The sequence below is a fragment of the Dermacentor silvarum genome, chromosome 4, assembly GCF_013339745.2.
Source record: "Dermacentor silvarum isolate Dsil-2018 chromosome 4, BIME_Dsil_1.4, whole genome shotgun sequence".
NCBI classification, from domain to species: Eukaryota; Metazoa; Arthropoda; class Arachnida; order Ixodida; family Ixodidae; genus Dermacentor; species Dermacentor silvarum.
Genome location: NC_051157.2, coordinates 14,926,837 through 14,943,692, shown reverse-complemented (window position 1 = coordinate 14,943,692; position 16,856 = coordinate 14,926,837). Strand labels below are relative to the sequence as shown.

The following is a 16,856-nucleotide window of genomic DNA, read 5'->3' as shown; positions in this document are numbered from 1 at the left end:
TCGCTGCTATATAGTTACCGTTCACGACTTAATGGATCTGGTGCAAAACGGGGCCTTAAATTGCGTCTAAAATTGTCTAAAATTTCGAGATTAACCAAGTCCCGAATTCTGTTCATCCATCTAAATGACCACCTTATTTAGGCTGCTCTGCTTAAATGTTGCGATGGGTTCCTCGTATCGGGATGGCTAGCTGGCTCAACGGAAAGCCAATAATAGGAACATTAAAAGTGTTTCCCAGTGCGTGTGGTCTACGAGTACACGGCAACCGGAGATCGAATGAAAGGTGGAGGTCGCCAGTTCGCATTAACACTTGCGCATTGCATTAAGGTGCACACTACACATTCGCTTATAAGGACCTAACAAATTGTTGTGATGTGATCGTTGTGTACAGATTATCTCCAGCGAAGAAAAGAAACAAGAAGAAAGAAACAAAACTACGCGTAATAGGTAGTAAGTTCCGCATGTGTCTAGAACATTCTCTCAGCGTCGCTAAAAATGGTTTTCTCGATGATGCGCAAGATTGTGTAGACCTCCTCTGGTTCACGTCACCCAGTGTCGGTACAGCACCGGTGCTGCCCATCCGCAACCGCTGAACGTGCGTTGTTATGATCGGCCTGGAATTCAGCGTTGCAAGTCGGGGCAGCGTTCCAGCGCGCTTTCCTTTGTCGAGCTAATTGCCCTTCTCTACGAGAAAACATCATCACCTTTGTCCCCTGCCTCTCCCTGAGCTGATCCGAGCAACTAAGGTAAGCAACGAAAGAGGATGGCATTGACGTCACAAACCGACATGAGGACCAAAAGTTTGCGGTGAATACTCAGGCACATGGCACCGCCATGGGGCACCCACCACCTTTCGTTGAGATGGCTCGGACAACAAAGCTAAACTACGAAGGGGAAACGATATTTTCCTCGGAGATTTCCCCGCTTTCCTGGACAACCCTTCCTTGTAGGTCCTCCACTGTCCTTGACAATGGACCCCTTCCTTGGAGATCCCTTCGCTTTTCTGGGCAATTCTTATTTGGAGCTTCCTCTGCTTTTCTTCATAGTGAGCCCAGTTAGGGATTTGATCGTGGTAGGTGGTGGTCCGAGACTGCGCCCCTCGATCGCTCCAGTGCGTGCTGGCAGCGCGAAGAGCCGGCGTCCAGTGGACGAAAGCGTTTAGAAGCGAATAGCTTTCTTTGGCTTTTTCGACCTTTTTGGTGGCAGGTCGGTGGTACCACGCTGGTCGGACTTGGGGGAGGGAGGGCGAGGACACGCAACAACGGTAAGGACGCATGCTCTCGGGCAACCGATTTGCGAAGAGGGTCGGGGGATCGCCGCGCATGAGCTTTCGCGCAAACGAGAGGCGGGGAGGAGGGACGCACTGTTAATTGCTTCGTTAGCTTACATTAAAGGACTTGATGATGCTTTGAACAGGCGCACCGAGTTCGATATATCTAGTCTCCAGTTCGTTAGAATGGGGTTATTTTACATGAGTCATCATCATCATCATCATCAGCCTATATTTATGTCCACTGCAGGCCTTCGTCCTGCAGTCAGCAAGTATCAGTCAGCAAGTATCGCGTGTTCGATATAAAGAATAATTCGCTTTATGCACTGTCGACTGTAATCGGCTAGTGATATGTTAAGGCTACGCAGTGATAATCCGAATGAGATCTGATTTTTAACATTGTATCTAGTGGTTATTTAAGTAGGTGTTTTATACTGCCGTTTATCAATTATCGTTTCTATTACTACTGCTTTACTGTGGCTTTTGTTTGTATATTTCTACTTAGTGACATGGTACATCTCGAGTTAAATCTTGAGCGCTTGCGTTGCTTCCGCACCACATTTACTCGATCATATCTATAAATTTACGTCGGTCCGTCACAAACCCGATGTATCTCATGTATGCAGCCTCGGGGACAGCCATCACAGTTCGCCATCGACTTCGAGAGCGACTCGTTCACGCTGGACGGCGAGCCCGTGCGGATCCTGTCGGGCTCCGTCCACTACTTCCGCACGCCGCGCGAGCTGTGGATGGAGCGCCTGATCTACGCGCGTGCCGCTGGCCTTAACACCATCGACACGTACGTCGTTTGCTATGAAAGCCATGGTTCGAGCTTTAGTTGGGCACACAGATAAGCTTTAGTGTCACACCGTCGCACTGGCCGCGCTCAGCACACTGTCTCCCAAAAAGACATTGGGTGCGTCACCAACCTGCGGCTGCTGCACACACACATTGCAACGAGGACAGCAAATATATGTATACGTTGCAATAAGCGGCCAAAGCTTCACAAGCATATCGGGCGAAAACGGGCACAAAGAGGTTGGCATGGCACCCGAACTAGTGCGCCTAGTTTAAAATCTACAGGGAACCAAACACAGTGGGCCGAGTCCGCCGAGCTCAGTTCACGTGTTGGGCCAAATTTTATTGCGATAGCAATTAGGTGGACGCTCCTAGCGAATTTCCGCCGTGGGCGTTGGTGCTCATGGGGTTCTCCATATGGATTCTTCCAGATACTAGATAGATGCTATATTACTGAAACACCAATGTTGCTCTGACCGGGTTTTATGGTCCTGACTGATTTATTCGTCAGAATTTTGGCCATTGCGGTACGCAAAGAACAATAATAAAGCATCTCATTTCGCAGTGTATGCCTTTTATCGTAAAACATTTTAAAAATCCGCCTCAATAGACCTTTCCAGAAATTCACGCGCGCCCTCTGTGGCAGGGCGCTAGGCACTGTTGGAAGCCGGAGCGCCGCTGGCGTGTCGTCTGCTCGCCTCGTATGCAGCTCGCAGACGTGCGGGCGGACAAGTGCAGCAATTTTGCAGGAACAGCGCTTTTTTGTGACTTTGCTTCAAACTTTGCTGACAGAAGAGGCGTGCCAAAGCAACATGGGTAACAGCCAGCAGGCAGTAAGTGTGGTACGTTCATTGATAACATGATATTAAGTAGCGATATGGACTAGATAAAGTGCTTGTTGAATAGGAAATTTTAGGCGGCTGCGAGTGTATTTGTGTGCTGTGATCATTTGGTTCCCTACACTTCGTTTATCGTGCTTCCTGGTGTGGGTAATATTTTCTCATTCGTTTTATTGCAAACGTACGGCTGCGCAGATACTTTGGGGCCCGACAAAACGTTGTACAGTCTGTTTCACACTTAGGGGAAATCTCGGAGCGCATTGCATCGCGATGCGGCGAGCGCTGGAGTCGGGTGCCGGAAGCAGCTCGCACAGGCGCAGACGCTCAAGGCGCGTTATCTTGAACCGCGTCGACTGCTCGACGCGGCTGGCCACCAACCGCGTCGACAGCTCGACGCAAGATAATGCGCCTTGAGCATCTGCGCCTGCGTGAGCTGCTTCCGGCGCCCGACTCCAGTGCTCGCCGCATCGCGATGCAATGCGCTCCGAGATTTCCCCTAAGTGTGAAACAGACTGTACATGAGGCGTTGGCGCGCGCTAAACAGAACGGTGTTTCGCACGTCACACTGCCACTGTGAAAAACGCACCGAGGGTTTTGAGGCAGATCGTGTGGTGCACATCGAGCAACTAACACGGCTGTCTCGAATGGTGCGTCTTTACTACTTTTCACGCGTGACGCTGCAAGTAGTGGAGGAACCCATCAACACATGCGTAGGTTGGACATAATGCGCTGGCGGGTGCGGAACGCGTAATGAAGGCGTAATCGCAAACATGCGGCGATAATATATGCCGCTGCGTTTCTCGCATTTCGTTCCGAGCAGCATAAAACAAGCATTTTCTGTAACGCCCCTTCCCAAACCTATGAACAGAAAATTTTTACACGAAGTTTGAACATGATTTATACCGCGTTCAAACTGGAAACAACATGTGTTACTGCGGGGTTTTACGTGCGATAACCACCATATGATTATGAGGTGCACCGCACTGAAGGGCTCAGGAAATTCCGACGCCTGTGGGTTCTCCAACTTGCACCGACATCGTCCGGTACGTGGTCTCTAGCGTTTCGCCTCCATCGAAATGCCTCCATCGAAAAAAAAAAAATGATTAAGGAGATGTATACAAAAATGATAGAATGAAAAACATGTATAGAATACCTGAATAAATCAAGCAGGCTAGGTAACTATATAGTACCGCCCCGTTTCAAAGGGGATGCCAGCACGAGGTCGCGGGATCGAATCCCGGCCACGGCGGCCGCATTTTGATGGGGGGCGAAATGCGAAAACACCCGTGTACTTAGATTTAGGTGCACGTTAAAGAACCCCAGGTGGTCCAAATCATTTCGGAGTCCCCCACTACGGCGTGTCTGATAATCAGATTGTGGTTTTGACATGCAAAACCCCAGAATTTAATTTTAATTTTTAGTAGAGCATCATCATCATCACCATGCGTAGTACGATGCCGCACGTGGTCATGCGTGTAATGCGGAAGCGGTACGCGTGTGACGTCGTCATATCTGCTGGCTCTTCCAAGGAGGGCGCACGCGGTTCTTGGATTTCCAGCTGTCTTCGCGGCGTGCATCGGTTAAGTACTTTGCGGATGCATTGGTCCCAGCGTGATTCTAGGCACCACACTTGTCTGTTACTGCGCCCAAACACTTATGGGCTCATCATTCACCAGGAAGGTGAAGTTGCCCGCTCTTGTACCATCATCATCAGCCTATCAGGACGAAGGCCTCTTCCTTGTATAATCATTGTTTAAAAAAAAGCTGGCAGATCCCACGCCCTGTTGGAATCGATGTTATGTGAAGCAGTGTGCGGAGAGCCTACCAATTTAACGAAACAACCATGAGAGCACCAAGACGTAGGCGGCTGTTTTGTGACCTTCATGACACGCAAGTCATGAGATTCATGTCATGAGTCCTCAGGAGTCCCTTTAACTACGCCTAAGAGACCTTAAGGCGAAAGCCTTTGTCATGATCATGACTACCTGCAAAGCATGACTACCTTCGACCATCAACCTTTAGCCTTTTCCTTCACTTAGTACCACATCCGAACCCATTCCATTGGTTTATGAGGGTTATTCTGTTTTCGCTGAGTCATTGTCAGTTTTGCTGAGTCATGGTCACGACTATGACTTCTGCCACCATCCTTTATTGTTTCCTTCACTTAATACCCACGTCCGAACCCACTGAAGTGGCTTTCGAGTGGTAATCTTTTTTTTTGTTGAGTAATTGTCATTTTTGCTGAGTCAAGCTCATGACTATGACTTCTACCACCATCCTTTAGTGTTTCCTTCACTTAGTACCCCCGTCCGAACCCATTCCAGTGGTTTTGGAGTGTTAATATTTTTTCGCTGAGTGATAGTCATTTTGCTGCGTCAAGCTCACGACCATGACTTCTACCATCATCCTTTAGTGTTTTCTTCACTTAGTGTCCACGTCCGTATACATTCCAGAAGTTTTTGAGTGGTAATCTTTTTTCGCTGAGTCATTGTCATTTTTGCTGAGTCATGCTCATGACAATGACTTCCAACATCATCCTTTAGTGTTTCCTTCACTTGTACCCACGTCCGAACCCATTTCAGTGGTTTTTGAGTGTTAATCTTTTTTCTCTGGGTCATTGTCCTTTTAGGTGACTGTTTCATGACCTACTTGACACGCATGTCATGACATTCATGTCATGACCTATCATTTATGTTCGCCATACACTCTTGTCATACTATGCCAATTTTGGTACCTTTCTTCATACAGTCTTGTCACACTATGCCAATTTTGGTGCATTCCAAGTTAACGAAACGATCATGAGAGCGCCAAGACGTAGGCGGCTGTTTTATGACCTACAGGACAGGCATGTTATGACCTATAATTTATGTTCTTCATACACTCTTGTCATACTATGCCAATTTTTGTACATGCCAAGTTAACGAAACGACCATGAGAGCACTAAGACGTAGGCGGCTAGATGGATAGATACTGTTAAAGTGGCAAATGTTCGCCAAGAAATGCTTCGCATTTAATAATTCGACGGCCGCAAAGTGAAACGCACATGAATTTCAGGACTAGGAGCGAATGAGCTGCGTTGGAATGTGCCCTGGCTGTGTTTTTTAATTATTCTAAAGGGTATCCGTACACAGCTATACTTTGGCGCTGAAAACACGCAGCTTCGTCGAGTGGAGTAGCCACGAGCCGGAAGAAGGCCACTTCGACTTCCACGGGCAGCGAGACCTCGTGGCCTTCCTGGAGATGGCCCACAACTTGAGCTTTATGGTCATCCTGCGACCGGGCCCTTACATCGGCGCCGAACGAGATATGGTGCGCACACGCAACGTCAGATCGTTTCTCCCAAAGCTGGCTAAGTTTTCTCTCGTCCAAGGAGACATATAGAAGTGTAGGTGAAGACGAAGTTGGCGCGTCTGCTCGCCAAATTTAGCGATGGCCTTTCTCGCACATGTGGTCCTGCCTCTGGTTTTATCGCGTTGCGACAATACCAATATACAGGACTATTCGAAAACACTGTCAATACTGATCATATCGAAGTCTTTCGCCAAATGAGTTTAGTGAAATGGTCCAGCGCTTCTGTAGTCACATTCAATTTGCCATCGACTCTGCTGGCTGCTTTGTTGGTAAAGCCACTAATTCGGCCAAGCGATCGTCCTGGGTTCGATCCCTGGACTATAACTAATGATTCCTTTTAAGTGCGAGAATTTTATTGATGGATTCCAATGATTCTGCATAAATTCTCTACGGAAGCCCTCTAACTTCTCTAACTTCTCTGCTAAAGATAGAAGCTAAAGCATCCAGAAATGTTTGGGGTATCATGATTCAGTTTACTTAACGTCATAGCACTAAGCAATGACGAATTTTACGTCTTGACAACGCCCAAGTACTCAAAAATTTATCACCAGTCGAGCAACGCAAAACTGGTCCATACAGGCATCGCCACCAACGGGACTTGAAATCAGAGCAACTCTTTTAGTGATCATTGATCAGCCTTAGAACTAAGCCTAACGCTGTTTTTTTTTTTTTTTTCGTCCTATAGGTTTTGACCTTTCTTTCAGACAACGCTTAAAATTAATAATGCACGCCCATTACAGCTTGCGTCACACCGTTTAAGGTTGTTTTTACTACCAGCCTTAATTGATTTCGTTAATACAAAATTGATGTATGTGGATTAAAGTACCAAGAAGACAACGACTCTAACAGCTCTTTCTTTTCTCAGTTCAAAAATTAGTCAGCAGAAACTAAATGTTTAACCTCATTACTGAGGTGTTTCACACGCTTTCGGGAGTTTTGTGAGCCTTTATATCAATAATGTAAAAAAAAAATGGTGGGAACAGTAATGCCAATTATTCCAGTTTTGAGCCCCAACCAAAAGGAAATGTTTCTTCAATTACAAAGAGTAGAAATAAATTCAAAGCGACAAGACAGAAGGAAAAAAAAAAACATAACACATTGGAGCGAATCGGTACACGCAATAGTGTTGGTGTTATTTCTACAGTGCGACGAAACTTTTGCAGGGTGGCCTTCCTTACTGGCTTTTACGAACAGATCCCAGCATTCGCCTGCGAACGATGGATACAAGTGAGTCCTTGTGGCGTATGTTTCCTTTCTTCAATGGCATGGCAACTTAAGGCGTCGTGCACAGGGCTGATATTAATGTGTAGCCATAGCAATTTATGTCAGAGCGCCAGCGTATGGGCAGCCTGCTCTGTGCGCTAACCTGAGCAAGCTTTCTTTTTCTTTCAAATTTTTCAGAAGCGACGAGCGCATTTCGTCAGGACACACAGTATATGTGACTTTCTGTAGTTCATCACGAGGCAAAAATTTCTTACAGGATACATCAAATTTGCGGACCGCTACCTCACCGAACTTTTCAAGCGGATAAAGCATCTCTTCGTAAGAAACGGCGGCCCGATAATTATGGTTCAGGTGAGCATACCTATACGCCAAATGCCTGCGGTTTTCGTTGTTGCGAGCAGTAACGAACGCTCATGACAAAAGTGATGCTTGCTCAAAATTTACCGCCTATTTATTTATGAAAGGAACGATAAAAGTGCGGTCTGTTGTCATCCCCATGCTGGTGGCGTCATCTTGGGAATTCTGATGTAATAGTTCAGCGGAAATCCGCTAGGTGGAGATAAGTAATTAAAGGGAAACTGAGACATCCACCCAAATGTAGCAATTTGCTACAATGGAAACCCAACCGGGTTCCTCGAAAGAAAGTCTCGCAGTTGAAGAAAAATTCGTCCTGGTCCGGGACTCGAACCCGGGACCACCGCCTTTCCGGGGCAGCCGCTCTACCATCTGAGCTAACCAGGCGGCTAGCAGATGGCAGGGCGAAGTCGAATTTGTCGACAACTCGAAAAAGGCAAGTGTATGACGTAATAGTTCAGCGGAAATCCGCTAGGTGGAGATAAGTAATTAAAGGGAAACTGAGACATCCACCCAAATGTAGCAATTTGCTACAATGGAAACCCAACCGGGTTCCTCGAAAGAAAGCCTCGCAGTTGAAGAAAAATTCGTCCTGCTATGATAAATGAAAGTCCCCTACAGAAACATTTGGGCTGTGCTAATCCTCACTTCAAAAAGAAAAGATAACACGCTCTTGATGATTGTGTTGATGCTGACACATTATTCCGGCAGATTGCCAGAACATTTACTCTGTCTCAACAACTCCATGCACGTAGTGCAGCGAAAGCCAACAGGGGGTGCCCTTCTGGACATTTTCAGATTCCGCTAAATTGTCGATTTTTGCAATGGCGGAATTTTGAGCTAATCGGAGAGGCCGCAGCAGTCTTTTGGGCCAATCAGAGCTCACATTATGATGTCGAAATTGACAAACTCAGGCAATCTGGTCTGTGCTTTCTCTGCTAATAAGCGATCTCTTGCTCCTAAATATGCCGATAGGTAAGAGATTCGAATGTATTAATCTAACGATCTTGATTGACTTAGCATATGTTTTTTTCTGTGTTAGTTTAACGTCCTTTGTCGTATTGCCATAGTCGACAGTGACGCCTGCGTCACATGTCATATCCCTATGGCAAAGACTGGTAATACGGGCATCGCCGCAGGTTGAGAACAAGTACGGCTTGTCCAGGGAGTGTAACCGCACCTACCTTCGTCACCTGCGGGACTTGATGCGCCAAGAGCTCGGAGGCGACACTGTGCTTTTCACCACGGACCGCGTCGGCGTGGGCACCATGTCTTGCGGAAGGGTAGAAGGAGTCTACCCGGCAGTCGCTTTCGGAGCTAGTACGTGTGGCAACAACACAACACTTAAAACGCTAGGAAAACGAGTGTGCGAAAGAAATTACTATCAGCGGATTATCAGCAAAGCAGCATGAAAGTCAGTAGCGAAATGTGTGACTTAGTTGTGCATGTCTGATATTTACCCGAGCAGTTGTGTCTAGGGTTGCGAATCCTCCAGGGGATGTTGGGACGGCACAGGGATCCTGGGTAAATCAAATGTGAAAACAGCCTGTCTTTAGAGGGTTCTTGATGAGGTGGACTGTAAAGGCTACAAACCTGCATTCTCTTGTAGGTTAGTTCGTGCTTGACAGAGCCGAAGGCTTTGTGAAAACCTGCGCGTTCAGTAACACCTTCTTGGATTTAGCGAACCTTTCTCATTTGTAAGCGCGTACTGCCGTTCTAAATGTGCTGCTATCGTGCTCATGTTGTTACCGAGTTCAAGTGGTTTGGAATAATAGTTATCCCTATCAGTACAGAGTTACGGAGAAGGTGAAAAAAAATAAAGACCATGACGAATTTCTCACCACCTTGGCAGCAGGAAGCGCCAGGGACAGTTCACGCCTCAAAACAAATTTTGTAGATAAAAGATCGAAGGAAGTCTGATGTGACGTGCATTCCTATAGTATTGTGAAAGAAAAAGAAGAATACGCGAAGTCGCACAGTCGATTCTTTTAATGTGGCTCTTAAATGTGCATTTTTATCTGAACGCCATCCTTTCTTTTAGCGTCTATAGCTGCAGGATAGTGCGTTTGAGTGCTACATCTTCTAAACAATTTCTTTCTTGGCGAGTTGCCCCTTCTTCTCCGTATCGCGTATGTCTGTCTCTAGCCTCGTTCGTGGGCAGATCCCGGAGATGGTGCAGTCTCAAAAGTGTGGGCCGGTCTCTAAGATAACGCAGTCGAGAAATTTAGGCAGTGTGACGCTCCTCCTACTCCCCTCGAGTGAGGGGTGACACGATAGAATGCCGTGCACAGTGACTCAGACCCATTATCACCCCCAACTCGTTCAGGAAGGCATTGTCTTTGATCCACTTCAACTTTGAATCACCTTCCCACTTTTGTTTTCTCTTTTTTACTCGTACAGCTTGCCCTGTGGCATAGATGCGACATAGGGCTGTTCGAGAATACAGAGTCACAAATAGTGGTGAATGTCCGCTATGGACACTTGCGCATGTTATCTGTGAAGTTAGCTGACGTTGCTTGAGGCGCGGCTGTTTGGCAGTGCCAACGTATCATTATTTTTTTTTTTTTTTCATTTTTGGCGCGCGGCTTTGCGCAGTGGCCGATGTGTCTGATGCGTTCGCCACCCTGCGACTCTACCAGAAACGGGGGCCCCTATTCGTCTCTGAGCTGTATACAGGCTGGTTCGACCGCTGGGCAATGCCCCACCAGCATATGGATCCTGCCATGGTCGCCAGTATGCTTCGCCAAGTCCTGCTCGCCGGCGCTTCGGTAAACCTGTGAGTGTCCGCGCTGCAAAAGCTTCGCTTGTAAGCGGAGCTCTTTAGGCGAACGCTACAGAACTTTGCTGACCGCCGCCTTGCCGAATAGCTCACATAGAAGAGCACTCACATAACGAGTCGGCTTAGTATGTAGCCCCATCTGTACTATACCGCTATACAGATGTGCCGGTGACCGGCTTGTTTCTCTAGGCAGTTACGTTATGGGACACCAAACGGTACCTATATATTTTTAGTGCCACAAATATATGCCTTCAAGCGCATAATTCCTTTATTAAAACGAAGCTTTCTATGCTTTCTTTCCCGTGTTCTGACGTGTCTGTTCGGTCAGCTTTTTGCCGAGTAATGTGGGCCAGGCCTGGATAGGAGGAATAGGGGAAAAAAAAGAGAGAGAACGTTTATTGATAGAAAAGTAAAATGCACAAGCTAGCGGCTTCGCCTTCTCTTTGCTTCCAGCCTGCGCCAGCAGGAAGGGTGGGGGTGAGGTGGCCTCAGTCCTGGACCTCTACGGACTCTGTTCACCGAGCCTGCCGCCGCACCAGCTTGTGCTTGTCACGCGAGTCCGCGCTGCACAGCACTGGAATGGCGCTGTTCGGAGTTGGGGTTCGGAAAGGAGGGATAGTAGTGCAATTGTAAACTGGGCTGATCCCGGAGACAGTGCAATCTGTAGTCGCGTAAATGGCGTGTTTCTCGTGGCGGGGGTCTCCTCGTCTTACTGATTTTCCCGGCAGGTACGTAATCGCTATGCTGCAAACGCGTTACAGAAGACGAACAGCTTTATAGCACTATGTAGTTAACAGCTTCACAAAAGCATCGCTTCACATAGACTCCAAAATTTGCGTTGTATCTTTTTCAAGGTTAGTGTGCCAACTAGCCCATGAACTTGTTCTTGCAACTTGTGAGAAGGCTGCTATCTTGCTTACCCGCCGACCATTGTAGAACTTAATGTTCGGCTTGCTGGTACGTATAATTGTATACAACAATGTAAAAAAACTTTTTTGCTTGGCAGACAATCACTCCGATCATCCACAATCACAGATTCACTAGAAACGCATGCAAGGCCGGTATTTTGTAGCGATGCCTTTCCGGTGCTAATGCCATTTCGCGCTTATCGCGCTTTGTCAGTGGTCAGAGCGACGGTCCGGTGGCGTTATCAACGGGATCAGCCGGCCGTGAGCGGTGGATGATAAGACTAGTATAGAATAATTGCTATCGCAATAAGTCATAAGGCATCGCTACAAAATACCGGCCCAAGACTGGGACGGCGCTATCAGGGGTTCTATGTGTACAGGTGCCCACAAAATAACTCGGAACGCCGGACCGGTGGCCTTTCGCCGGCGGAGCGCGCCGGTGAAAAAGTAGTGACGGGGTCTGCGCATGCGCGGTCTCCCTAGCAAGCTCACCTCGCTCCCCAGTGCATCTAAATAGGTGTTGCCTTGCTCCAAAAGAATAGCGTTGGGTGCCTTTTAGCGTTGTCATATGGGGGGCTGTGCGGATGCGGTCTCAGAAACGCTGTATGCGTGCGTGTGCACGCGATGGAGCATAAGCGCTCGTGTGTGCGCGATAATAGGCATCCGCGCCTATTTGAGCGAAACGTTGAACTGGCTCATTAGTCGCGGAATGTGACCTTCGTCGACAACACTTGCGGTAGCAAAAATCAGAAAGCGGCATACTACACCTCTACCGTTCAAAAAGCATGTAAATGTCAATTCAGCACCTAGTAGCTAAAATAATTAAGAGTAATTCAAGAGTCTCAACGTATAATTAAAAGTAATTAGGGTAATTAACAAGACCAATCCACGGACAATATACGACACCTTTATTAAAGCGTGCTAAGGTGAATTACAAAGTAACTAAGGTGAATTACTAAGTAACTAAGAATAATTAAGAGTAATTAAAAGTAATTAAGGGTTGCGAACAGTAATAGACACTACTTAACATCCATTCCAGACTCCGTGATAAGAATGGTCACATCAAATTAAGACTAATTAGGAGTTCCAAAGAGCAGTACATACTAATAAGGGTCAATTAAAGACTCCGTAACAGCAAGTAAGAAAGCAAATAAACCGAATTACGACCAATTAGTAGTTGTTTAATTATTTATCAACATAAGCAAACAATCGCAAATAAAATGACGTCAACGCATTAAAGCTTTCGCCGGCAAAGTTATCTTAGCAATAGATATGGGACCCCACTGAAACGTCTTTTTTTTTTCATAGCATTTAACTCACACAGCTGAACACCCCCTTGATTAGCAACCTATAACGACACTGAACGAAAAATTGAATATTTGCGCCAACCAACGCAGACACACGATGAAATTTTGCAGTACTCTCAACTAAAAGTGCAGCGAAGCGGCCTGATTTCGTAAATAAATAGCGCACTATGCGATGTTCATTGTGACTGCGAAGCATTGAATAGACCTTTATTATAGTGTCAGATGCATAAAATTAATTCCTGTGCATGAAATTGGCGTGTTGGAATATGCTGTCTGATGTCATTTTCAAAATTTTTATTACTGCACGCAGTCATCCTTGGTAAAGGAGCCGTCGTATGTTACAGTACAAGTTCTGATCTTATTCCCAAGTAGTAAATGCGGCTTGGAATATAATTGCACAAGGACTAAAATACATCGCGCAACGCGATAACCCGGTTGAAAAGTGCGCTCCAGTGCTATTATATAGGCGAGCCGTGGCGCTCGCCCACCTGAAAGATAAGCGAAGAATTCATAGTTTCTTTAGGCGAAATAATTAACTCAGATATGCGGGACATCAGGTATAATTAAAAGTAGAGCATGGTGAACTCAATGGTCACCACTGTGTTATAAACGCTCATGGATTCCATATCCACGCAAGCTATCCAGAAAGCATGACTATCAGAATGAATGCAGATCCCGACTTCAATACGCCACAAGGATTACGCGTGCGTTTAGCGTTTAGAGATTACGCTGCATAGCGCGCGAGCACGCTGTCGAGCACGCCGCCGCGCTCTCTAAACAAAAGGTGCGGATCGTTACGCCCAGCGGTTTACGCGGGGCCCATATCGACGAAAACTTGCAGTGCCTATACGCCTTCGTGTCTCGCATCGGGCGTGCCGCAACCATCAGTGCGATCAAGAACATTGCTCTGTAGCGTGACACCCGCAGTAAGCTAAGCGGATTCCCGCTTTCACCCTTGTGAAACCTGAGGGTGCATTTTAGTCTGTGTCAGATTTTTGCAAGGGAGTACTAAACGTGTATATTTTAATTATCTTTTTTCGGGGAATATTTCTGGTTCAATTAGTATAAAACTGAAAAAAAAGGCTTAGCTGCTGTACCTTCGAGAGCTTGTGCTCACGCAACACAAAGGTCGCTCGTGCATTGGTTTGCCCACACACATCAACTTTCCTGCAATGTGCTGTCTCTGCGGCCTAGCTGAATACATCAGCTTTACGCAGCTCCCCGAAGCGTATTCACTTCTAGCTATATATGGGCTATCTGTGTGCAACCCATGTGCACGAATTGTCCCTGTAGCTCGCAACACTGGCTCTGATTTCAGGTACATGTTTCACGGAGGAACGTCTTTCGGGTTCAGCGCCGGAGGTGAGAAGTATATTATAAACCAAGTGTACAATAGTAACATGTAGTATAATGGCGTTGTAGTACTGTAGTGGGATATATTAAAACGCAAATCGATACCAAATCAATAAGTAATCGATAATTGATCAATAATCAATAGTTCCGGAAAAGCATAACCCGTAAGGCCAGGGTCAGCTAGTTGCCGATCAGCACCGCTGTTTCTTTAGCCTTGCGCCACTAGTGCAGCCTACGCTAATTTTTCTTTTATATTTTTTTTTTCTTTTTTTGATGGCTCAGAGGCGTGACGTTGGCGAAATTAGTTATTACTTTTGCGAGTTTTCATGTATGTCCGCGACAAATCGATGACAGGCACAATCCGGTGAAAAAAGGTCACCGTGAAGAAGCACAACAATGTACGCTTGAGGATATGCATTTCTTATATGAATAAACTACCAGTTGATAGTCAACGCCTGCGTTGTCTCATCTTCCTTCGGTCATGTAGGTCACAGATGTTTATTATTATTATTATTATTATTATTATTATTATTATTATTATTATTATTATTATTATTATTATTATTATTATTATTATTATTATTATTATTATTATTATTATTATTATTATTCGTCGTCGTTGTTGTTTTCTGTGCATTATCTTTTCGTTAGATCACCTGTGCGCCAGTATTAAAACCGCATGGTTCTTTCTGAGAACATAATCTAAAGGCTGGATTGATTCATTTATTTTTCTTGACTCTCACGACTTGTTCGTGTTTTTTTCTCCGTCTTTCTGTTGCGAAATAACCTTGGCTTTTGTTGATTGTAAACTGTTCCTATTAATAATTGTCGTTTTCTATTTCATGTTTTTTCCCTGTATTTGTATTTTAATATTTTTTTTACCCGTGCGTCAGCAGTCAGACCGTAGGGCTGTTCCTGGACATGGTAATGAACAATTGATCGATTTATTTATTTATTTATTTATTTATTTACTTATTTATTTATTTATTTATTTATTTATTTATTTATTTATTTATTTATTTATTTATTTATTTATTCATTTATTTATTTATTTATTTATTTATTTATTTATTTATTTATTTATTTATTTACAGTATTTATTTACGTTCACTTTTCTCCCCGCACCTTTGAAAGCGTCCATGGTGGCAGCCAACGGACATAAGGGCGAGCTCTCTTACCGGCCCCAAGTGACGAGCTACGAGTTCGGCGGCCTCCTGACAGAAGCTGGAGACCCAACTGAGTTGTTCGTCACCGTCCGTCGCGTCATTTCCGAGGCAAGCGGTCACGTTTCGTTTCCTTGCGGCTGTTGACCGGTGGGAACAGCAGCGAGAATCAGAGGCGAGACCTCACTGGAAATCTTGCTTACACACTCGAAGTTGTAAAGCGCCCTCCAGGAAGCGTTCTACAGCAAGAGTGTTTAAAGGGGCACTAAACAGGAAAAACTAAATCTATTCACACTGATCAAACATTATTTCGAATCTTTATTTTCGTTTATTTCGTGGTAGGAGGTTCGTTACAAGGAGAGAAAATGAAAATCGAACTTTTATTTATTTTTTATTTCCCTCCGACCCCTCAGCACTTGCGCGTCAGAGCGATATATTTTCTTGTATTAGGGCCATTTTATTGCAGTAAATGCTCTCTGCCAGAAATTAACTAGGCCCCATCAGACCGTGTCAAAATCAATGATGTGACAGCGAGCGCAAAAACTTGAAGGCGGCTTCGCCACCCGTTTTTGTTTGTTTTTTTCCGGATTTTTTGGCGCAATCAAGCTTATTTTTCTTTTTTTTTCACCGTAAGTTTAGCTTTTGTAATAACGTAGAAGCTTAATTTACTAATTGTTCTCAATCTATTTTCTTCTTTAGTGTCCCTTTACAAGAGGCTAGTAATAGCGGAGATAGAAGCAAATGAAATGTTGCGAGGCACTGGTGCAAAGAACCTAGCTACCCTATCCGCAACAGAGGCTATCTAACCTTGACTCGACGTGTGCCCACAAGCAATATTTATTGACTTCCACTAGGCCCTTTTGAAACTTATTGTGGTAGACGCTTCATGAACGGTGTTTCAAATTTTCTAGTGTATAATTCACATTCCATCGCTGGGGCCTGGTGAGAGGCCCTTCAACATGTCTTACGTGCATATAGCGCACCAGCTAGCATCGTTTCCTAAGCCTGTTACTTGCAAAATTGATTTAGGCAATCTGTAACTTTTTCAGTGTGTAGTCTATAGATTATCTATAGGCGGTTTGCATACTTACGTCCTTACACTTTTTGCCAAATGATATGTGTGTGCTTTTTTGGGTAATGACTCGTTTGAAAGTAGATGAGCCATGATATAGATAAACGGAAATGTACACTACTTTTACCAATTACTCTGTATAGTATTTGTATAGTCAAAATAGGTCTATAAGAAGAAAAAGCAGACAATTTGATAAAACTTCCTGATACCGCAATAAGTGAAGCTTCTATTTGGTTGAGTATACGTCATCGTTCGGACATGGGTTAGCGCTCTGTTTTTCCCCTTTTTCTTCTCATGCACTTATGCTATTCAAATCCTTTACTATGGCATACCAACAGGCCCAAATTGCCACGATGGGGAATTTATAGAATCTCTGAATTCATTTTTATAACGCCTGCTTGCGTAAATTGTCAGTTAACGGATACGCATGTCAATGCC

General features: G+C 45.3%; 1 protein-coding gene across 1 annotated transcript in view; it reads left to right on the top strand.

Annotated features, from left to right (window-relative positions):
- Nucleotides 1-16,856, top strand: part of LOC119448221 (beta-galactosidase-1-like protein) — an 87,711-nt gene that overhangs the window by 5,950 nt on the left and 64,905 nt on the right. Inside the window, exons 3-10 of the mRNA XM_049665141.1 lie at nucleotides 1,897-2,069; nucleotides 6,024-6,216; nucleotides 7,422-7,485; nucleotides 7,739-7,833; nucleotides 8,976-9,156; nucleotides 10,432-10,612; nucleotides 14,149-14,192; nucleotides 15,318-15,457. Coding sequence (XP_049521098.1) covers nucleotides 1,897-2,069; nucleotides 6,024-6,216; nucleotides 7,422-7,485; nucleotides 7,739-7,833; nucleotides 8,976-9,156; nucleotides 10,432-10,612; nucleotides 14,149-14,192; nucleotides 15,318-15,457 — 1,071 coding nt within the window. The remainder of the gene's footprint in view (nucleotides 1-1,896; nucleotides 2,070-6,023; nucleotides 6,217-7,421; nucleotides 7,486-7,738; nucleotides 7,834-8,975; nucleotides 9,157-10,431; nucleotides 10,613-14,148; nucleotides 14,193-15,317; nucleotides 15,458-16,856) is intronic.